This window comes from Nycticebus coucang, chromosome 12, assembly GCF_027406575.1.
Source record: "Nycticebus coucang isolate mNycCou1 chromosome 12, mNycCou1.pri, whole genome shotgun sequence".
Lineage (NCBI taxonomy): Eukaryota > Metazoa > Chordata > Mammalia > Primates > Lorisidae > Nycticebus > Nycticebus coucang.
Genome location: NC_069791.1, coordinates 51095786 through 51119520, shown reverse-complemented (window position 1 = coordinate 51119520; position 23735 = coordinate 51095786). Strand labels below are relative to the sequence as shown.

The 23735-nt window shown below is 42.9% G+C and overlaps 1 protein-coding gene across 3 annotated transcripts in view; it reads left to right on the top strand.

Annotated features, from left to right (window-relative positions):
* Positions 1-5887: 5887 nt before the first annotated feature.
* PHC1 (polyhomeotic homolog 1) overlaps positions 5888-23735 on the top strand; it is a 26072-nt gene continuing 8224 nt past the window's right edge. Inside the window, exons 1-7 of one of the 3 annotated variants that reach the window (XM_053554635.1) lie at positions 5888-6267; positions 9230-9387; positions 11393-11503; positions 13200-13280; positions 14158-14310; positions 14890-15045; positions 21810-22302. In XM_053554635.1, coding sequence (XP_053410610.1) covers positions 9274-9387; positions 11393-11503; positions 13200-13280; positions 14158-14310; positions 14890-15045; positions 21810-22302 — 1108 coding nt within the window. In that variant the 5' untranslated portion in view covers positions 5888-6267; positions 9230-9273. Of the gene's footprint in view, positions 6268-6593; positions 7556-9229; positions 9388-11392; positions 11504-13199; positions 13281-14157; positions 14311-14889; positions 15046-21809; positions 22303-23735 lie in introns of those variants that run through there. The other 2 variants (XM_053554634.1, XM_053554633.1) reach the window with 2 other exon arrangements.

Below are 23735 nucleotides of genomic sequence, written 5' to 3'. Positions count from 1 at the left end.
CTTGGTATCTACAAGGTATTGATTTCAGTCCCATCTTTCCCCAACAGACACCCAGATCTGAGGACGCGTCCCTTCTATACGTAATAAAATGGCATAGTATAACCCATGTAACCCTAATTACACATGCAACTTTAATTTCCCTTTGCCATAGCACGACATATTCACCGGTGGGGAGACATTATTCTGCTTACCAGTTTACAATTAGACAAGAGAGAAAATAGAGAATTTAGGGAAATAATGTATATATCTCTCTTAATTTTTTGGTGAGACATCTCCTCAGTATCTTTGTGGACTGATAATTAGAGCAATTTTTCTAGTTAACAAAGGCAGAGTAGGGTTCCGTTGCAGGTATTTACAATGGAAATGCCAAGCTTCTTTTGTGCAAACGTTTGTGTGTGTGAAGCATTTTAAACAGATCTTTTGCACTTCTCTATTTTCACACTGTGAAGGATGTGATGCAGTTATGAGATTTGAAGTTAGACAGACCTGAATTTACATTCTGGTTCTAAATAAGCTTACCCAGCCCAGGAAGGGTCAGACTCATGTCCCTCCCAGGAAAATAGGAATGCCACCAATCCTGGCTGCCCTAACCCTTTAAATCCCTGTCTGCCGTAGCCCACGTGTGGACTTCTCCCTAGTCAGGAATCTTACCCCACCTGTACTCCAGGTGGAATAAAAGCTACTTTAATTGCATGAATTGGATCTCCGGCTTCCTTTTGTCTCACATCTCGGAATGATTTCATCCTTGGGCCCAGAACCTCTCAGACTCCATTACTTACATCACACTTATGAATCTTGAGCAATTTATCTAACGTTTCTGAGCTTTAATTTCCTTATCTGTAAATTAAGGATTACAAATATATAGCAGAAAAGGTTATTGAGAGAGTTGAATGCAATAATTTATGTGAAGCCATGAGCAGAGGCTCTAAGTGTATTTTGAATCGGTTTTCCCTTCAGACTTTCTCCCAGGTGCTTGGCTGTCCTTGGCCTAGGGCATATAACCCCAGAGGGTATAAATCTAGTGCTGGCTCTCGACTTGGATTTGCTCCCTAAATCCTAAAATGGTAAACCAGAAAACACACTTGAAACCTGAAAGAGGTAAATATAGTACACAAGAAAGGGAACTCTTTTTCATATAAAATAATAGTGAATTCATTAACTAAACTAATTAATGCATAAACTCAATAATTAAATTGTGAGTAAATAAAGTTGCAGTGTAAGCTGAATAAATTATAGTAATACGTTGGTAACGACAAAAGCATATTTGGTTACTAAAGAAGGGAATAATAGCTTGTGCTATGTGTCAGGAATGGTATGAAATACTTTTTTTTTTTTTTTTTGTGGAGACAGTCTCTCTTTACCGCCCTCGGTAGAGTGCCATGATGTCACAGGACTCATAGCAACCTCCAGCTCTTGGGCTTCCGCGAGTCTCTTGCCTCAGCCTCCCCAGCAGCTGGGACTACAGGCACCCGCCACAATGCCCAGCTATTTTTTGGTTGCAGTTCAGCCGGGGCTGGGTTTGAACCCGCCACCCTCGATACATGGGGCCGGGGCCCTACTCACTGAGCCACAGGCGCCACCCAAGGTATGAAATACTTTATAAACATCTAATTTACTTCCAACAACTACCACGTGTTATCTTCTTGTTATTGAATGAAAATCAAAGCTCTGGGAAGGCGCTTGACTTACCTGCATTCCAAAAGTAGTTGTCTAAACTGATGAAGTCTATGTTATTGTCAGTCTTTTTTTTAGAATCTCACTCTGTCACCCTGCGTAGAGCACCACGTCATTCACAGCAAGCTCAAACTCCTGTGTTCAAGAGATCCTCTTGCCTCAGCTTTCTGAGTAGTTGGGACTATAAAGGTGCCTGCCAGCACGCCTGGCTAGTTTTTTGTTTGTTTGTTTCTGTGTTTAGTAGAGAAGGGGTCTCACTTTTTCTCAGGTTGGACTTGAACTCCTGAGCTCCAGCCATCCACCCTCCTTGGCCTCCCCGGGTGCTAAGATTATAGGCGTGAGCCACAACCACGGCCCGTTATTGTCAGTCTTATTCTATGTAAGCATGCAGAACTGTATCAATACCTTTTGAGGGCAGTTATGGATGGAATATTGGGCAGAGCGAATCAATACGTTAATTTTAAGCTTCTGCTTTAAAGAAGGGAACTATGATGGGTATTAGTGGTAAGGGATAAGAGGTATCCTTCTATCTCTTAATTCCATGCTCTTTTTCTTTGAGAATGGGGCAAGAAACTAGGAAATTAATTCAGTCAACTTTTATCAGACACCTTTCATTTGTCAGGGATTATGAAATGCCTTTCTTCTATATTTATCTTCCAGCCTGTAGTTTTCAACAATGAAAATGGAGGGGCTTGGATAGTTTTAAAGTTCTTTTTTGCTTCAAATATCTAGGTGTCTATAAGTACTCTTTTTTTTTTTTTGTAGAGACAGAGTCTCACTTTACCGCCCTCGTAGAATGCCATGATGTCACAGGACTCACAGCAACTTCCAGCTCTTGGACTTTCGCGATTCTCCTGCCTCAGCCTCCCGAGCAGCTGGGACTACAGGTGCCTGCCACAAAGCCCGGCCATTTTTTTTTTTTTTTTTTGTAGAGACAGAGTCTCACTTTATCACCCTTGGTAGAGTGCCGTGGCATCACACAGCTCACAGCAACCTCCAACTCCTGGGCTTAGGCGATTCTCTTGCCTCAGCCTCCCAAGCAGCTGGGACTACAGGCGTGCGCCACAACGCCTGGCTATTTTTTTGTTGCAGTTTTGGCCAGGGCTGAGTTTGAACCCACCACCCTCGGCATATGGGGCCGGCGCCCTACCTGCTGAGCCACAGGCGCCGCCCCCGGCCATTTTTTTTGTTGCAGTTCAGCCGGGGCTGGGTTTGAACCTGCCACCCTTGGTATATGGGGCCGGCGCCCTACTCACTGAGCCACAGGCGCCACCAGTTGTCTATAAGTACTTTTAATCCCCATTTCATTTTCACCCAACTAGACCTTAAAGAGGCATAAAGAATTGTAGTAAGATCAGGGTGGAACATGTACATTGGGTCACAACCACAATTGGTGGTAGTTAGAATAAAGGTTTTCCTCTTTTCTTTACTTCATCTTATCCATATTTGCATAAAAACATGGCCACACATACTTACTTGATTACCTGAAACTTGCAGATAGACACATTCCAATGATGCTAACGCCCCTGGGGTAAGGGCCATTTCTTGCTTCATAATTTATTGCACAACTCTGGGTTTAGAGGTGAATCTTGAAGAATGCTTATTCAGTGTTCAGTCAGTGTGAAAAATTGTATTAGCTTACCTTCTCTTGTATTTGGTTTAGTTACTGCCAAATAGTCGATTTCCTTTTAAATACTACTGATCTTTCCTTATTCAGGTTAAGTTTGCAGGAGGGCTTCTACTTGCCAGGTTAAATGCATTTCCTTTTCACTTGTTTAGGCTAATGACCCTCAGTGTTATGCAGAGTAAAGATATTATCTAGCCCATTCAGAAAAACTATTTGGTTTGAAAAAGAAAGGACTTACTCTCCAGCACAATCATTACATGAAAATGAGAAAGTTTAGCAAAAATTAAAAAAAAAAGTCGGAGAATACAAATTGTTTTGCTGTTTGCTGAAAAAACGGCTGAAAGCTACAAGTCTCCAGGGCCTATTCTTCAGGTGATTTAGTCTATGAAAATGATTTTGTTGCATATGAAGGTTTTCCTATAACTTTGCTATTGATACATTTCTCTTTTATGCTAATTTTTTGGGTGCAAATTGCTTAGACCTATGAGCCTGAAATACTAGTCTGTTGATCCAGGGACACAAGTGTGTCATGAAGAAACATGAATTTGAAAGGAGTACTGTGAAATACAAGTACATTCCTTTACATATGAAAATTAATCTACTAGCCTATAATCAATATAGCATGCTTTGTGATATATTATTCTCAGGTTAAATTTATATTAGGCACTCAAAATTATTCATTAATCTTATCCTTTAACATAATCTAGTAGATGTACGAGTGAGTGACCCACCAAGACAAAAAGTTCCTTAGAGGAGTAATGTAACTGTACGCAGTTAACAGTGATTTTGTTCCACTTCTAACAGGGGTGAAATGTGAAATGGTCACGTACCCTCTGAGTATACAATTTCCATAGGTTTTTTGGAAAAAAATGAGCTCATACCCTCTGGTATTTGGGTTCCTTATTTTTAGATTATAGGCTTTCTTTAGACACTTAGTGATAATTCTATACATGCTTTTCATTGGTGCTAGGAAACTCAACTCAATATCCATTTCTAAGCCTCTGCAAGAAAGCTCTAAAACTATAGGCTTTCTTTAGATACTTAGTGATAATTCTCCCTTGGAATCCATGCATAATATTTCTTGGTCTGAATGTTGTATAATCTGAAAAGTATCTATACATGCTTTTCATTGATGCTAAGAAAATTAGTGCAATATCTAATTCAGCTTAATATCCATTTCTAAGCCTCTACAAGAAAGCTTTATACTTCCTGACATGCCAATAATCTAGATTTGAATTAAGCAACTAATGCTTTACCTAGTTGTTACCACTAGTTCACCCTGCCAGAATTTTTTAATTCATCCTCCGCCAATGCCTGTTATCCAAGGCCTGGCAACATACCCTTTCACCTCCTCACACTTTGCTTTTCCAGTCCTTTGGCTGCCCTCTGGTTTATTCCTCCACATACTTGTCTGACTGGTTTCTAGAAGCCTTAAAATCTGGCAGAATTTTTTCTCTAATTTAAATCTGGCTACAGCAAATTAAGAGTGGGGACCCAAACACTCCTCTCTCAATGTAAATCTAAATGGATCTAATTTATAAACAAACAGAACACTTCTATTTTTTTTCCTCTGAAACCAAATCATGCATAGGGCTTTCAAAGGAGAGAATGAAGGGGATTGACAGAGAAAACTACTGGCTACAACAGAGTTTAGGAAAAGAGTATGACAGCAACAGAAAAAGCATTATTCCTCGTTAATCCACAAGGCAACTCCCCACCCCTTCCAGAAAGGTTAATGAGGACAGTTATCTTTGTTTTGTGCACTGATGCAGTCCAAGTTATAGAGGCTGGCACACAGTAGGAGCTCTATAAATATTTGTTCAATCATCAAAAACTGAGAGAATATTTAAAAACTGATAAATTGATATCCTAAATACAATGACGCCTCCACCATCAAATGTTTGGTGTTCCTGAAGCAGCCCCATTGTTCTGCACCTTTTTATACTCCAGTCCTTTTTTCCGTGTTTTTGTCATTCTAACTCATTACACGCATATTTAAATTTAAGAACACGCCAGAACACAAAAATCCCTGAAATTACAGACGTATTAAAGGAAGTTATATTGAGATTGCTGCTTGCAAAAATCAATGTCAACTCCTAAAGGGTTCACTGTTTCTGCAGCATTCTTTTCCTCCTTGGAGTTGAGGAGAGGATTTAATCAACATCTGTCTCCTTTCTATCTTCAAGTTTTTCCTTCCTTTTCTCTCCTTTCCCAGTCTGTCGTTTCTCTGCTCTTCTCCCTCTCTGCCTGTTGGTCCCTTTGATCCTTTCTTTCTACTCTTCGTTCCCAGAGGCTCCAGAAAATACCTTCTTTTCCCCCTTTTCACGTCACTTCCCTCCCTTCTCCCCAACTCCTCTCCGAAAGGTGAATTCCCCACTAGAGGCCAGCACTTTCTTAGTTTCGTTCACTGGCAAGCAGAACTCGGAGAGCGAGAAGAGGGTAAAAAAAGCGGAGAAAGAGAGAGCGAGAGAGGAAAAAAACCCCGGGGCCTGGAGCGCTGAGGCCCGGGAGCAGCGTCGCCATGGCAACGGGCGCCGGCAGGAAACGAGGGCCGCGCGGGAGGGGGAGGAGGGCGCCGAGGGGAGGGGGAGGAACGGGGGAGGGGTCCGGCTGCCCCGGAAGCACCTCCCCACCAGCCCCCTTCTCCAGCCCGGCCCGCAGCCCCCGGCCTGAAGCCCCCACCCCCTCGGCCAGGCAGGAAGTGTCAGGCCTGGAGCGAGCCCCCGAGGCCTGGCCGAGCCACTGCCGGGTCCGCACCCGGAGCGGCGAGAGGGGCGGGGAGCCGCAGCCGCGCCGGGCACCTCCCACCCCGCTCTCGGCGCCCCCGCCCCTCCAGGAAGGGGAGGAGGCGCGGGGAGCCCGCCGCGGAGGCCGAGTGAGCCCCCTGCCCAGCCTGGCGACTGGGGACCCAGGCACATGAGGTGAACGCCCCCGAGGAGGACTTGGGTGCAGAGCCAGGCGTGAAGGTAACCGGGCGACCGAGGACTGGGGAGGGGCAGGATCTCTGGGGGCTTGGCTGCGCGGGGAGGTTTCTTCAGCCACCTCCGTCTGTGTAACGCCCCAGGTACCTCCCCCAGTTGCTTTCCCTGCCTACCTCTAGCCCTGAGCGCTGCGGTCGTTCGGCTCTGCCTGTCCAAGTCTTACTGCTATTCATACCTCCGTGCTTAGCGCTGTCTGTCCGTCACTCTAGCTAGTTGCCTCTGACTGCTCATTTTCTCATTCATTTTTCCTTCTCTGACTTTGATCCTTCCATCCTAGCATGCTGTCTAGTTATCTCCCTGCTTTTCATGGTCCGCTGGGTTCCTCACCGTCCAGTTCCTTGACTTTTGCCTGTCTCCCCGTTCTCGGTATGCACATTTCCCTTCTTACTTGGGTCAGTACACTCTTGGTACACCACTGTGTCTACCCTCTTCCTTCGGTGTATTTGATTTCTCTTTAGAACATTTTCATCAAGGTTTTACACAGAACAAGGAACCCTGGGCGTCTACTGTCCCTATTCTCCAGGTTACTTCCATTTCCTTGGAACAGTTTTCCCTGAACCGCTCCCTTCTCCCCACCTCTCCACCCCCACCCATGCCCTCTCCACAAGACAGAGTTTTATTTATGCTTTAAGGATACTGACTTCCTCCAACGCTTGACCCAGTAGGCCCAGTACCAGGTCCATCTGAATATTCTTAGCTCCCTTCTGTTGGTCAGTGCGCCAGCCCAACCTATCCCAACCCATACCCACTCAAATGCTACCTTTCAGGATAACCGTGGCTTGGCTTACCTGCTCTGGGGACTTCAGTGGATCTGCTACTTACTCTCTTCCTGTTTAATTCTGAAATTTTCAATTCATTGTGCCACCCAAACTATTTGTCGTCTATTATTTAATCAGTATTTAGTCTGGCAGTCACAACATTGATGACAAATGAATAGATTTATGTGCCCGGGGTCTAGGAATCCTGGTTTTGATAACAATTTCCCCTGATTTTACTGAAACACTTTAAGTTGGCCTCCTTGCATCTGTATTTCTATTTTACAAGGTGAAAAAAATGTTAATAAGACTTCCATTTTTGGGAAGACAAGGGGTTATATTGTTTGTAAGCATTTTCACATATGAAAGTAGGAATTATTGTTCTTTCTATAGCTAGTAAAGGGGTGTCATGTCTCTGAGTCCACTGAACTAAGTCCGGTATTCTATACAACTGTGCCGTGCTGCCTCTAATCCTTACCCACTTTTTTTCTTCACATGCTGATAATGAGGATTCATGGGTCTGTATCTGTTTAGTGCTTTGATATTTTGGCAAAAGATATGGGGAGAAGGTAGACTAGAGTTGAACCTGATGTGATTTTTCTTGTGTATTTTTTGGGTTATATCCATGTTTATAGTGACTTTTGCTATTCCTAAATGAAATCAAAGAGCTTGGGGGGAGGGTAATGATGCGATCAGATGATACTGGGGATGAAATAATGAGAAAGCTCTTCAACGTTATTGCCAAGGCCAAACAGTTTGATTTTACGTGTATTTTACTTTGCTTCTTGTTTGTTTTGGATGCAATCCCCAAGATGAATCCACTCACCCTGATAAAACTGGTGACAGTCTTTAGCAGAAGTTCTGGTTTGATGTTTACGTTGCTAAATCAAATAATGTTTTGGTGACCTGGTATTGTGGCCCAGTGCCTCAAAAGTAGATAATACAGTATGTATGTTTAACAAAAGAGAAAATAAAGATAAGAATGAATAAAAGATAGCCAGGCGTTGTGGCGGGCGCCTGTAGTCCCAGCTACTCGGGAGGCTGAGGCAAGAGAATCGCTTAAGCCCAGGAGTTGGAGGTTGCTGTGAGCTGTGTGAGGCCCAGGGCCATAAAGTGAGACTCTGTCTCTACAAAAAAAAAAAAAAAAAAGAATGAATAAAAGACCTTATTGCCATTTAATGCTGCTTTGAAAGAAAAGTTCTTCTTGCTTGTCATCTCCTATCTCCTTGCTTGGTTCTAAGCAGTGTTTTTCACGTATATCTTTTTGCATTTTAGTGTAGTCTCCAGAGGGTAATTTCCAACACTTAAGTAGACGAAAAAGTTGAATCTTACTTTCTTGAAGATTTTCTTTGTTGTATATTTAACATGTTTCATACCTGTCAGTTGTTTGTTAAAGTGATATATTCTGTTCAGTGGGTGGCCTTCTTTGCATATGGGGAAATTGAGAGGTAAGGAGGGAAAATGACATGCCTGAGGTATTATTACTAGTAGCCGGCTATATGGGCTGTAGGCTAGCTCTTATGCCTCCTTGTTTTATGACCTTCCGTGACACACTTAACATAAGCTGTATCTTAGGTGGTCTTTCATAACATGAGGATAATGAGTACTGGTACTGAGTGACGTTGCTTTAATCATAGATTTTTTTTTAGTTTGAAAAGGAAACGTGGTAGTGTAAAGAATATTTATTAGGGAAACTTCTTTAGCCTCAGAAAACCTCATTTATATAGTCGTAAAATGGGATAATAGTATTTACTGCGTATCACTGTAAGAGATAGTACAGATGAAATGCTCAGCCCAGAGAAAAGATGCAACTAGTGGCACCCCAGGAAATGACCATTGTAAAGATGGCAGTGATGCAGATGGAGACAAAAGAGATAACCACAGATTTTAAGGGAAGATTTTAAATCATTAAGAAATGCTGTGAGAATGTAAGGTGACCTTAGGGTTTGTAAGGTGCCATCTTATATTCTGGCCATTTGTTTCTTTTGAGACAATGCATAACTTTAAACGATAGTGTAGGGATGATATGGTTGTGAAAGTGTATTGCAGATTTGGGAGTTCTAAGATTAGAGACATTAGGCTTATGGAAGAAGATTTTTAGATCACTTGACTTATTGTGGTCTTGAATGATAATATGAAGTAACAGTTTAGAATCAAGATATGAATTTTAATTCTTTACTGTTTCCATCTAGGTCTTGAGTCAGAGTACCAGCCTTGGGGACCCTGGACCACTATCATGGAGACTGAGAGTGAGCAGAACTCCAACTCCACCAATGGGAGTTCCAGCTCAGGGGGCAGCTCTCGGCCCCAGATAGCTCAAATGTCACTGTATGAACGACAAGCAGTGCAGGTGAGGCAACTCGGAGGGGCCATGACCTGTGAATATTGGCTTGGGGTAGGCAAAGATGCTGGAAGATAATTGTCCTGGTTCCTTTCTAGCAAATTGGGGAGAGTTCCCTTCCAGTTCTAAGACTCTTATGAAAGTTTGGGCAAGCAAAGAGAATGAAAGTTTTTTATTTGAGGATTTTTTTTTTTTTTTAAGTAACATTCGCTCCATCTAGCGAAATTCTAACTAACCATTTTTCTTCATGAACTGTTAGGTTCTTAATCTTTGGGCATTCTTGTAAATCTCCTTAAGTAATGGAAATATCATGGACCTCTTTAGAGATTTATTTTTCAACAAACAGCAAAGTTGGGCGGTGCCTGTGGCTCAGTGAGTAGGGCGCCAGCCCCATATACCAAGGGTGGTGGGTTTGAACCCAGCCCCGGCCAAACTGCAACAAAAAAATAGCCGGGCTTTGTGGTGGACACCTGTAGTCCCAACTACTTGGAAGGCTGAGGCAAGAGACTCACCTAGGCCCAAGAGCTGGAGGTTGCAGTGAACTGTGACACATGGCACTCTACAGAGGGTGACAAAGTAAGACTCTGTCTCAAAAAAAAAACAAACAAAAAACAAGTAGCAAAGTCCAGTTACACTAAAACTGAACTTCCAGTGTCATTTTTATAAACATCTGCTAGCATTATACTGTAGAAATTTGAAAATGCCAATTAGTTGAAAATTTTTCTGGATATTATCTGGATATGTCTTAGAAGCCACTGTTTACTCTATGTTTCCATTAATTTTAACCCCTACGGGCTCTATTACCTTTATAGTCTACTTGGAATACATAGTCTTTTGTTTACTTACATTTATCAATATCCCATTTATTTTCAACCTGTCTAGTCTTTGCTGTCATGTATTTCCAGGTATCACTTTAAGAAATCAGAGTTCAAAAAAAAAAAAAAAAAGAAAGAAATAAGAGTTCATAAGGCCAGGTGTGGTGGCTCATGCCTGTAATCCTAGCACTCTGGGAGTCCGAGGTGGGTGGATTGCCTGAGCTCACAGGTTTGAGACCAACCCAACAAGAGCGAGACCGTCTCTAAAAATAGCCAGGCGTTATGGTAGGCGCCTGTAGTCCCAGCTACTTGGGAGGCTGAGGCAAGAGAATCCCTTGTGCCCAAGAGTTTGAGGTTGCTATGAGCTATGATGCCATGGCACTTTACTGAAGGTGACAAAGTAAGACTTTGTCTTAAAAAAAAAAAAAAAAAAGGGTGGCGCCTGTGGCTCAGTTGGTAAGGCGCCGGCCCCATATACCGAGGGTGGCGGGTTCAAACCCGGCCCTGGCTGAACTGCAACCAAAAAATAGCCGGGCGTTGTGGCGGGCGCCTGTAGTCCCAGCTACTCGGGAGGCTGAGGCAAGAGAATCGCTTAAGCCCAGGAGTTGGAGGTTGCTGTGAGCTGTGTGAGGCCACAGCACTCTACCGAGGGCCATAAAGTGAGACTCCATCTCTACAAAAAAAAAAAATAAATAAAATAAAATAAAAAAAAGAAAAAGAAATAAGGGTTCATGTGAATTGGATTACATTACTTTTCTCTGTATAAGTGACTAGGCCATACAATTATATTTATGCATTGCTTAACGGATTTCAATTCCGAGAAATCTATCAGGTGATTTTGTCGTGTGAGTATTGTAGAGTGCATTTAACATTCATCTAGATGGTATAGCCTACTACATACATGGGCTATGTGGTATAGCCTATTGCTCCAACCACTGGAATATGTGGTTTGTTGTTGAGTAAAAAGTCATTATGTAGCTCATGACTGTAATTGCTTCGTCAGTCTTTAAAGGATTATATAAACTTTATTCTAACATAAAAATGGACTAATCCAATATTGATCTGTAATTTAGCCCAATCTCCCATCTACCTTGGTTTCTGTCTTTCTAGTGGCTCCCGTTCCCACACATAGAGTGATTTGCACAGAATAGGATTTAAGGGTGATTAATTCTAGAATGTTTTATTCTTTCTCCTCTTAGGCTCTGCAGGCACTGCAGCGACAGCCCAATGCAGCTCAGTATTTCCACCAGTTCATGCTCCAGCAGCAGCTCAGTAATGCCCAGTTGCATAGCCTGGCTGCCGTCCAGCAGGTGAGAGGTTAGCAGCCAGCTGGCCCGAGAGGGTGGGGACAGGCACTAAAGGTGGGTAGGGGACACTTGGGGTATACTGCATTCTGTACTAAGCCAAAGTGGGGATATAGTCTTCTTTGCCTCCTGTCCTATAGAAGAGTAGATGGATCTTAGTTTCTGGGGTTGCAGTAAGAACTCAGAGAATTAGAGGCAGAATGGCCATGCTCTAGATCTGTGCTGTCTAATATAGCCATATAGCCATTAGATCTGTGCTGTCTACATATAGCCATTAGCTATATGTAGCTACTGAGTACTTGAACTGTGGCTAGTTGAATTTGAGATGTGCTTTATGATTTTATTTTATTTATTTATTTTTGAGACAGAGTCTCACTTTGTTGCCCTTGGTAGAGTGCTATGGCATCATCGCTCACAGCAACTTCAAACTCTTGGGCTCGGGTGATTCTCCTGCCTCAATCTCCCAAGTAGCTGGGATTATAGGTGCCTGCCACAATGCCCGGCGCGTACTCTCTTTCTCTCTCTCTCTCTATATATACATATATATTTTTTTTTTAGAGAGAGAGGTTCTCACTCTTGCTTCGGCTGATCTCAAACTCCTGAGCTCAGGCAGTCTACCTGTCTGGGCCTCCTAGAGGGCTAGGATTATAGGTGTGAACCACCACACCTGGCCGTGGCCGTGTGCTATAAGATTTTACAGTTTGAAGATTTAGTATAAAAGAAAGAATATAAAATCTCAGTGATTTTTTTTTTTTAATATAAATTACTTGGGTTGGTGCCTACAGCTTGTGTATGGTGCCAGCCAAGTACACTGAAGCTGGCGGGTTCAAGCCTGGCCCAGGTCTGCTAAACAACAATGACAACTGTAACCAAAAAATAGCTGGGCGTTATGGCGGACGCCTGTAGTCTCAGCTACTCTGGAGGCTGAGACAAGAGAATCTCTTAAGCCCAAGAGTTGCGATTGCTGTGAGCTGTGGTGCCATGGCACTCTACCGGGGGCGACATAGTGAGACTGTCTCAAAAAAAAAAAAAAAATTACCTGTTAAAATGAAACATTTTATATATATTTAGTTAAATTATGAAAGTTAAGTTTTCCTATTTCTTTTTACATTTAAAAAATTTGCATAGTAGAGAATATATGGCTCCTCTTATATTTGTATTGGATAGATTTATCCTTGACTCATCATGTTACCTGACCAAAGGTTCTTCTTCTACCTAAAAGAAAGTTGGAACGGGGATAGGTTGCCTAACTGGAGGGTTATTTGGGATAGTGAATATACTTTTCCTTATCTCAGAGTAGAATCTCTGTTCTTTTTTTTTTTTTTTTTGTAGAGACAGAGTCTCACTTTATGGCCCTCGGGTAGAGTGCCGTGGCCTCACACAGCTCACAGCAACCTCCAACTCCTAGGCTTAGGCGATTCTCCTGCCTCAGCCTCCCGAGTAGCTGGGACTACAGGCGCCCGCCACAATGCCCGGCTATTTTTTTTTTTTTTGGTTGCAGTTTGGCCGGGGCTGGGTTTGAACCCGCCACCCTCGGCATATGGGGCCGGCGCCTTACTGACTGAGCCACAGGCGCCGCCCAGAATCTCTGTTCTTAACCTGAAATTTCTGTACAATTTTTGTCTGTGATTTATTACTAGAAGACTGAGAGCTTTTTCCTTCATTGTCTCTGCTTTTTCTTGTTTTCCTTCCTTTTTAACAGGCTACAATTGCTGCCAGTCGTCAGGCCAGCTCCCCAAACACCAGCACTAGCCAGCAGCAGCCTGCCAGTACCCAGGCCTCTGTGAGTACCACCTCCCACCAAGAGGCTTCTCTGACCTAGGACAGACTACTTTGTGCCACTGATGTGAGAGTGTTTATTGAGCCGTCAGTGGATATTTACTGCTCTTATGTAGAGAATATAGTAAAAGGGAAAGGAACCAGCATGGATCTATACAGGAATCTTTAATGAGCAATCCTAAGAAAGCAGGAAGGAAATCATGGGGAAAAAGAGGAGGGTGACAAAGAAAGGGACTTATCTCTGGACCTTTTTTTTTTGTAGAGACAGAGTCTTACTTTATGGCCCTCGGTAGAGTGCCGTGGCCTCACACAGCTCACAGCAACCTCCAACTCCTGGGCTTAGGCGATTCTCTTGCCTCAGCCTCCCGAGCAGCTGGGACTACAGGCACCCGCCACAACGCCTGGCTATTTTTTGGTTGCAGTTTGGCCGGGCCTGGTTTGGAACCCGCCACCCTCGGTATATGGGGCTGGCGCCTTACCGACTGAGCCACAGGCGCCGCCCATCTCTGGACCTTTTGATGAGAAAATCTTTTCCATTTCATTCTTGTGCCATCTCAACTGTTAAACTGTTAACACTGGTTAAGGTTTTTTTTTTTTTTTTTTTTATTTGGCCGGGGCTGGGTTTGAACCCACCACCTCCGGCATATGGGACCGGCGCCCTACTCCTTGAGCCACAGGGGCCGCCCGGTTAAGGTTTTTTGTTGTTGTTGTTTTTTACTTTGCTAAGTAGTTAGGATGATGGTTTTGGATAGGAAATTATTATTCATTTCCCCCTGAATCTGTGAAAGTTCTTGATTCTGTCACTCTGAATTTGTCAGTCATATACATTTCCTTTAATCTCTCCCAAATCCTTAGTCTGGGTTCCTTTTTGTACCACACAGATCAATCTGGCCACGTCTACATCGGCCGCCCAGCTCATCAGCCGATCCCAGAGTGTAAGCTCTCCCAGTGCCACTACCTTGACCCAATCTGTGCTACTGGGGAACACCACTTCCCCACCCCTCAACCAGTCCCAGGCCCAGATGTATCTACGGGTAAGCTACAGTCATCATTGTCCTAGGGGCATAATTGTCCCTGGCAAGGACTCGAGTGAAAGCTGTTTTATTTACCTATGGTTAGCCAGATGTTTTGAGGTAGGGTGATTTGCTTATCCATGTCTTGCTTATCCTGGAAGTGATGCTTAATATTCACAGGTAGCCTGCTGATAACATTGAGATTCTAAGCTAGAAAGTTTTTGCCTTAACATTTGACTAAATTAGTGTTAGATATTGTTAACCTTAAAATCTGTGGCTCCATTACACACGTTCTAAGTGTCATCTCTCGGCCTACTTACTTACTATCTATAAATAATTGTTCTAAAATCCTCATTTTCTCAGCTTTGATGTTTGACTCTTTGTTATCAGTCTATAGTCTTCTGCACGTTCTAGGTTTTCTTCTGGATGATTCATTGCATGTGGAGAATAAGAGGCTCCTGGGTTGGTGTGGAAAGGGGAAGGGCTTGGCTGTTTAATATCTTCTGTTTATTTTGTCTTGTGGTCCTTTCCTTCCATTTTTTCTGTCTTGTTGTTTCCTTTTGTCCTCTTTGCTCTTCCTCTTCCTCCTCTCCTTGCCAGCCACAGCTGGGAAACCTATTGCAGGTAAACCGAACCCTGGGCCGGAATGTGCCTCTAACCTCCCAACTCATTCTGATGCCCAATGGGGCAGTGGCTGCAGTCCAGCAGGAGGTACCATCTGCTCAGTCTCCTGGAGTTCATGCAGATGCGGATCAGGTCAGTGGCAACCACTTTACCTGTGAATGGGCTCTGGGGAAGGTAAAAGGGTGTGACCATGGACCAGGGCCCATCTTTCTGTCTTGTTACCACTTTTCAGAATTCTTATTTTTTGTGTGTTTTATTTTTCCTTCATGGTATAGAATTTGAATTTCTTACAATTTTTGAGTTAATTTGAGTGAGAAAGGTACATAGATTTGCCTGAAAAAATAGCCCTGTGGACCTGGGAAGTCTTAGTCTCAACGCAGGGGAAGTTTCTTGACATCCTTGCAGTCCATGTGGCTTAGTTTTCTTTAGGGGGACTTAATTCTGTCTCCTGGTACTATCTTCTGATGATAAGGGTGGTTGAAGGAATACTTCTGTTAATTATATGTGAAGCTGACCTTGTTGAATTGCTGGAGGAATGTTTGATTTCTTCTGCTTATGAGTTACTAGTTGTTAACTTTCAGTCCTGTTCACTAGTTTTCCCAATGAAGGTTTTCTTCATCATTACTTCCCATGACTTATTCACAGAATATATATATTTTTGAGCCTGAATTTTTAGCTTCTTATGGTTAGCCTGTAACATAGGATCTTTTTTTTTTTGCAGTTTTTGGCCAGGGCTGGGTTTGAACCCACCACCTCCGGCATATGGGGCTGGCGCCCTATTCCTTTGAGCCACAGACGCTGCCCTAGGATCTTATAATACTATTTCGTCCTCTTAGTTTATCAGTTATCAAGTAAATATTGAGCTCTTCTATTGATGTGCTTAGATACGTACAGTTTGGCTCTCATATCCTGTCGTTGCTGCCTCTTTGGGTTCAAACAACCACAGATAGAAAACATCTGAAAACAGAAACCAATAAAAAATAATTCAATAAAAAATAATACAAGCCAGGCATGTTTGGTGCATCCTCCTGTAGCTACTCAGGAGGCTGAGGTGAGAGGATTGCTGGAGTCCAGGAATTCAAGACCAGTGTGGACAACATAGTGAGACCCTGACTCTACAAAAAATAGAAAATTTAGCCAGGTGTGGTGGCCCTTGTTTGTAATCCCAGCTACTTGGGAGACTGAGGCAGGAGGATTGTTCAAGCCCAGGATTTTGAGGTTGCAGTGAGCTACAGTGATGCCATTGCACTCTAATCTGGGTGATAGAGCAAGATTTTTTTTTTTTTTTTTTTATTTGGAGACAGAGTCTCACTTTGTCGCCTTTGGTAGAGTGCCGTGGCATCACAGCAACTTCAAACTCCTGGGCTTAAGTGATCCTCTTGCCTCAGCCTCCCTAGCAGCTGGAACTACAGGTGCCCGCCTATTTTTAGAGACGAGGTCTCACCCTTGTTCAGGCTGATCTCGAACTCCTGAGCTCAGGTGATCCACCCGCCTCGGCCTCCCAGAGTGCTAGGATTATAGCCATGAGCCACCACGCCCAGCCTAAGATGTTCTCTTTAAGAGAAAAAAAAAGAAAGAAAAATACGAATTAAAAAAAAAAGACTTGAGCATCTGTAGATTTTGGTGTCTGGGAGCCCTGGAACAAATTCCCTGTTGATACTGAGGAAGTTTGGAGGATTAAAAAAGAAACGTGAATCTGGTCTTTAAAGAGCTTAGAGAACAAAAGTGCCAAACCGAATGGTACTATCTTTGAGTGACACATGAGTTCAGAGAAGAGTTGGTTGTATTACTTTACAATGAGAAGAAAACTGAAGGAAGAATAGCAAATGTAAGAACATAGCTCGTATATAATGTAAGAACATAGCTTATATATTTAAAAATGAGTGTGTGTGGTGGAGGATGGGGATGAGGTAGTAGTGAATAAAGTGGAGACAATAAGTCTGATGGTAAAAGAGGTCATTCTCGTGAGGATCTTAAAAACCAAGAGGTTGTAGTTAACTTTATAGGTAGCAGGCATCATTGCTGGCTTTTGAACAGCAGATTAACAGGATAAGGAAAGTACCTGAGAAACAATCATATAGTAATAAATGCCTGGAGAAGAGAAGCTAGAGAGCCTTCTAAGACACTCTTAGGGTCATCTAGTAGTAAGGTAAGACCTTTGTTACTATGGTAAAATGGGAACCAAGGCTGAGGTTGATCCTATTTCCATATCTAATGCTTTCATTTACCCATCCAGTCATTTATCAGATATTTGAGTATCAAGATGTGAGGGACAAAGGGTAGTGGTTAAATTTGAGTCAGATTCCAGCTCCACTACTTACTGTGTGAACTTGGGCAAATGACCCAGCATCTTTCTGCTGTAGTCTTTTCATCTATAACAGGCATTATGTATATAATATACCTACCTCAAAGTGTGCCATGAGGATTAAATGAGTTAATATGTGTAACTGCTTGAACACTGCCTGGACATAATGAGTTCTTAAGAACGTTAACTGTTATTATTAATGTGTCAGACATTCCTTACCCTTGTATGTCCAAGAGTCATAATCATTATACTTATGGAAATCGTAGACCATTAAAATACCCGACATTAAACAAATAATCACTGAATGGTGAAATGATTGCTTCCTTAGGAAGTACGGAGTGCTTTGAGAATACAGGAAGGGAATGATTTAGCTTTGGGATGAGGGGTAGGAGTCAAGGTGGTGACAGTTAAATTGTGTTTTATAGAAGTTAGCCAAGATGAGGATGTGGGAGGAGAGGGTTGAAGGCTAGAAAACATGTCCAGACGCTCTGAGGAGGGAAGGAGTATGATTTGTTTGAGGAATTAAAAGGCTAATGTTCTTGGAGTTTGGCACAGAGGGCAGGTGGGAGGAACCTCACCTTGCAGGGTTTTGGGGGGCTGTGTTTAGGATTTGGGGCTTTATGTGAAGAACAGTGGGAAGCTATAGGAGGATTTTTTTTTTTTCTTTTTCTAAGACAGAGTCTCATTCTGTCACCCTTGGTAGAGTGCTGTAGCATCACAGCTTACCTCAAACTCTTGGTTTTCAGCAATTCTCTGCCTTAGCCTCCCAAGTAGTTGGGACTACGGGTGTCTGTGATAACACTGGCTAGTTTTTTTTTTTTTTTTTAAATAGATACATGGTCTTGCTCTTGCTCTTGCTCAGGTTGGTCTTAAGCTCCTGAGATCAAGCAATCCACCTGCCTCAGCCTCCTAAAGTGCTAGGATTACAGCACTGTAAGTGCTGACGCCACTGTGCCCAGTCCTATAAGAGGATTTTAAACATGGATGCAATGTGGAGAGATTTGAGCATTTTGTTTTTGTTTTTTAGAAGACCATTTGACTCTTCTGTAGAGACTACATGAAAATTGTGTGAGTGTACCTATAGGGGGAATAACAGTGTTATAATTAGGGGAGAGATGGTGTTTGGATTGGGGAAGTGGATGACAATGGAGACGGACAGAAATGCATAGGTGTAAGAACAACTTAGAAGAATTACCAAAGGGCTTGGCTCCCGTAGCACAGTGGTTACGGTGCAAACCACATACACTGAGGCTGGCAGGTTTGAACCTGGCCTGGGCTGGGTAAACAACAAGGACAACTGCAACAAAAAAGTAGCCGGGCATTGTGGCGGGCTCCTGTAGTCCCAGCTACTTGGGAGGCTGAGGCAAGAGAATCACTTAAGCCCAAGTGTTTGAGGTTGCTGTGAACTGTGATGCCACAGCACTCTACCGAGGGTGACAAAGTGAGACTCTGTCTCAAAAAAAGAAAGAATTACTAAAGAAAGTGAACCGATTCAGTGGATGGGGGAATTGAAGGAGATGCCAGCTATGAGATCTGATACAGCAGTGGAGTGCCTGGTGGTGCCGTTTATGAGATGAAGAACACCGGAGATGTGAATTTACAGTGAAGTTCAGTTTTGGACATGCAGACTTAGAAGTGCTTATGAGACAGTCACAGGTACTGAGAGAGCAGTTCTCTAAATATACATGTTTAGAGGAGAGGTCTGGGTTGGAGACAAACATTTGAGAGTAGAAGGCACATAGATGGTAACTGAAGTCAAGGGAATGTTTAAAATTGCTTAGGGAGAAGGTATAGATTGAAGAAAAGAATGTTTAATATGGGGCCCTGAGGGTTAGCCTGAGCCCTTGGAAATGTGTAGTTCATGTTTGGATAGAGGGTGATGAGCTGACAAAGGGGACTGGGAAAGAGTGATGGAGGTGGGAAAATCAGGACTGAGAGCTGTTGCAGTGAAGTTGGGGACAGTGAACCCAAAGTCATGTGAGTCTGAAGAATGAGTGTGTAGTGGGAATAAATGCAGTGACTGTAAACAATTAAGAGTTTAACAGCGACAGAAGATGAGGGGAGAGTTGGGGAGGGGAATGTGTGGATCAGATTTGGTGCTAGGAGGGAGCTAATAGAGAAAGAGAGATTGAAGAGACAGCTGATACTGTAAACTTCCTGTGAAGGCAGGAGGAGATGGGATCCAGAGCATAGAGAAAGACAGGAAGCAGAGAAGGGGGACGTGATAGGAATGTATGCAGGGGTAAAAATAAATTTGGTAGTAGAACTGATGAAGTAAGGCTCATGTAATGGTTTTTATTTTCTTTGCAGAGGTGAAGAGAGAGGAGAAAAAGAAGGTATAGGGAGAGTGGGAAAGTTTGAAAAAGGCATTATGGAAAGGAAGCTGATGAGAATATATATAGTTGCCAGATAATACTATGTGCCCCAGCACCCAGACCTGATGTAAATATCTCTCAGAAGGTTTTATCACCTTCTCTTCTTTACTGTTGCTGCTTGAATTCAGATTTTTATTTTCACCTAGGTTCCTGTACTAGTTTTTCTAAGTGGTCTTTTTGACTTCAGTCTTATCTTTTGTTCTCATCTCTTCCGCATTACTATCAAGATGATTTTTTTGAGACAGAGTCTTACTCTGTCGCCATCAGTACAAGTGCCATGGTGTCATTGCTCACAGCAACCTCAAACTCCTGGGCTCAGGTATTTCTCTTCCTTAGCCTCCCAAGAAGCTGGGACTACAGGCATCCCCCACAACACCCAGTTAGTTAGTAGAGATGGGGGTCTCATTTTTTCTCCGGCTGGTCTTGAACTCCTGAGCTAGGCCATCCACCCAATTCAGCCTCTCAGACTGTTGGTTATTATGGGTGTGAGCCACTGTGCCCTGCTTTTCCAGAGTTGTTGTTGTTCTGATTTGTACTTCCATCAGAAATGGACTGTATTTATTCTGATTAATATTCTTTTTTTTTTTTCGCTGTAGTTGTCACTGTTGTTTGGCAGGCCCAGGCCGAGTTCGAACCTGCCAGCTCCTGTGTATGTGGCTGCTGAGATATAGGCACTGGGCCCTGATTAATATTCTGAAGTGGCTTCCTATAATCAATTCTGCAGTTATCATTCTTTTTTCTGATTCATATTTTGGAGCACTGACTATGTGCTGGACACTGCTTGGTGCTGGGAATCGAACAGTGAATATGGTAGACAAACTTGCTGTTCCCAAATGAAAGTTCACACTCTTCTTATTTTAACGTACCAGGCCCTTCATGTCATTCTCAACCTACTTTCCTAGCTTTATTTCTTTCCATTCCCTGTCACTCACCCCAAACTTTAATGAAATATTTATATTTTCTAAAAATGTTATGTTCTTTTTTGGTTTTGTGGCCTTTCAAATGCTGTTACCAATGTCTTTAAACCCCTACCTTCACTATTACTTGGTGTCACATGTGATAGGAAGTCTTCCTTGATTTCTCTAGTCTGAGTTGAACTTCCTTTATATTCCCATAGCACTTTTGCAATGTCTGTATGTATTATTGTATTTTAATGGGTGATTTTCTTGTCTTCTGTAATAGAAAGTATCTGTTAAGAGCAGGGGCCATTTCTTTCATTGCTGCATTCCCAGTATCCAATGTAGTACCTGAAGCCTAGTAGGTGCTTGAGAGATGTTGAATGATTGAATGGAGAAGAAAGGGGAGATTGAAGAGACAAATTTTGAAGCAATGAATGACTAGATTTGAGACTTGCAAACTTGATGATAGACATGATAGTGAAGGTGACTAAAAAATCAGTATGATTTTTGAGTTCCTCCCTGGGAGACTGGAAGGCCTTTATTCTAAATGTGGTAGTATGAGCTGAGGTAGGCTCTGGAAGGAGAGACTGTAGCTATCTTGGAATCAGTCATAGAATCATTGTTTGTAGTTGTCATTGTTGTTTAGCAGGCCTGGGCAGGGTTTGAACCTGGTGTATGTGGCTAGCACCTTAACCACTGAGCTATGGGTGCTGAGTCACAATCATTCTTTTTTTCTTTTTCTTTTTTTTTAGAGACAGAGTCTCACTGTGTCACCCTCGTTAGAGGGCCGTGGCGTCACAGCTCACAGCAACCTCCAGCTCTTGGGCTTAGGCAATTCTCTTGCCTCAGCCTCCCGAGTAGCTGGGACTATCGGCGCCCACCACAATACCCAGCTATTTTTTTGTTGCAGTTTGGTTTGAACCTGCTACCCTTGGTATATGTGGTGGGCGCTCTACTCACTCAGCCACAGGTGCCACCCCATAGAATCATTCTTTTTTTTTGAGACAGAGCCTTAAGCTGTCGCCCTGGGTAGAGTGCTGTGGCGTCACTGCTCACAGCAACCTCCAACTCCTGGGCTTAGGCAATTTTCTTGCCTCAGCCTCCCGAGTAGCTGGGACTATAGGCTCCTACCACAACACCTGGCTATTTTTGGTTGTAGTTGTCATTGTTGTTTGGCAAGCCCCAGCTGGATTTGAACCCGTCAGCTCTGGTGTATGTGGCTGGCGTCTTAGCCACTTGAGCTATAGGTGCCGAGCCCACAGAATCATTCTTAATACCACCTGTCCTTTTCTCAGTCTATTTTTTCGTATCTTTCAGGTGCAGAACTTGGCAGTGAGGAACCAACAGGCCTCAGCCCAAGGGTCCCAAATGCAAGGCTCCACTCAGAAGGCCATTCCTCCTGGAGCCTCTCCTGTCTCTAGCCTCTCTCAGGCCTCTAACCAGGCTCTAGCTGTGGCACAGGCCTCTTCTGGGGCCTCAGGCCAGTCTCTCAACCTTAGTCAAGCTGGTGGAGGCAGTGGGACTAGCATCCCAGTGTCCCTGGGTTCAGGTGGAGGTGGCCAGGCCCCTGGGGGTTTGGGTCAATTGCCTTCCTCAGGAATGGGTGGTGGAAGCTGTCCTAGGAAGGGTACAGGAGTAGTGCAGCCCCTGCCTGCAGCCCAAGCAGTGACTGTGAGCCAGGGCAGCCAGACAGAGGCAGATAGTGCAGCAGCCAAGAAGGCAGAAGCAGATGGGACTGGTCAGCAGAACGTGGGCATGAACCTGACACGGACAGCCACTCCTGCGCCTAGCCAGACACTTATTAGCTCAGGTAAGGTATTGCCCCTAGTAATGGCATTCTCTCAGGACTCATTTGAAATCTTTAAGAGTACATTTCTTTGCCTTCTTTTTTTCTGTTTCTCTTGACCCTAGAGTGTGGAAGAAAAGAAAGTCATATCAGCTTTGAACATACTAGTTCAGGGATAGGAGGAAAGGTAACAGATATGGATCTTATCTGTTTCCATCAGGCAGCCATCAGCTTACAAGCTGCCTTGTCTACTTTCTTAGGCCCTGAGTTCTTCAGTTTGTCACTCTACCCATTCATTCACCTAGTCTGGTTGAATTGCCTCCATCTTTGAAAAGCTTGCATAACTACAACCTAGCATAAAGGATAGATTCTTTCCTCACTCTTTAATGGTCCAGTGTAGAACAGATATAATACAAGTGTCTTAGAGCACGTAAGCAAACAGAGCCATGGTTTAATGTAGCCAACTTGTGATCATCTATCAATGACAAGGATACAAAAAGAATAAATAATAATAGTAACCCTAAATAGTTTATACTTGTTTTCACACTATGGGTAGGATATAGTTAGATGTGTGTACCGTACTTGCGAATGCTGACTTTTGCCTTGTTTATGTAGCACCTTACTTGTTGATATATTTGGATAATTTACTCACAAAGAGTAAGAGTTAATTAGTTATTAGTAATACTTAGTTACAATTAGTTATAACTAGTACTAGTTAATTAGTTACTACTAGCACTGTAGTCATTGACATAGTTGGATAATCTTACCCACAAAAATTACGAGTTACTTACTACTAGTACTAAGTACTAGAACTTAATAATACTTGCTAGCTATTATTAAGCACTTCTGTATCCAAAGTGCTTTCATATCACATAGATTGTGTGTGCTTTGGACTGTCTGGTAAAATATGGTGGGGTGGAGATGGTCAAACTTAGTTTATAATAGAGGAAACTAAGGCTAGAGCCTTCAGCTGCTGACTCTTAAGCCTTGTTGGATATGACATAAACTTTAAAGACTGAAGCATTTATGAAAAGATGTTATCGTTAACTGTAGGTCTTTCAGTGAATATTAAATGCTTCTCAAGTGTCAGGCACTGTGCTAGGTTCTAGGGATGTGAATGTGAATAAAATGTGGACTCAGACTTTGAGAGAACTGCGTGGGGAGACAACCATTCTTTGCTGAGTACAGAGTAAAAGGATGTATTGTTTAAGTATGGCAAAGATGTAATAAAAACAAGAAATTACTGAGGAATGTTAAATGATTGAGCAAGGGAGCTCTGTCTTTGAGTTCTTTAAGACTAGAGGTAATTGGCAATGTCTGATTCAATGGAAAGAATATGGACAAGGTGATGTCCAAGTTCCATACAGGATAGATTTCCATTCACTGTATGATTCTAAAACTAGGTATGCCTTGGACAGATGATTTTCCTTTTAACTTAGAGTGATTATTATTTTCTG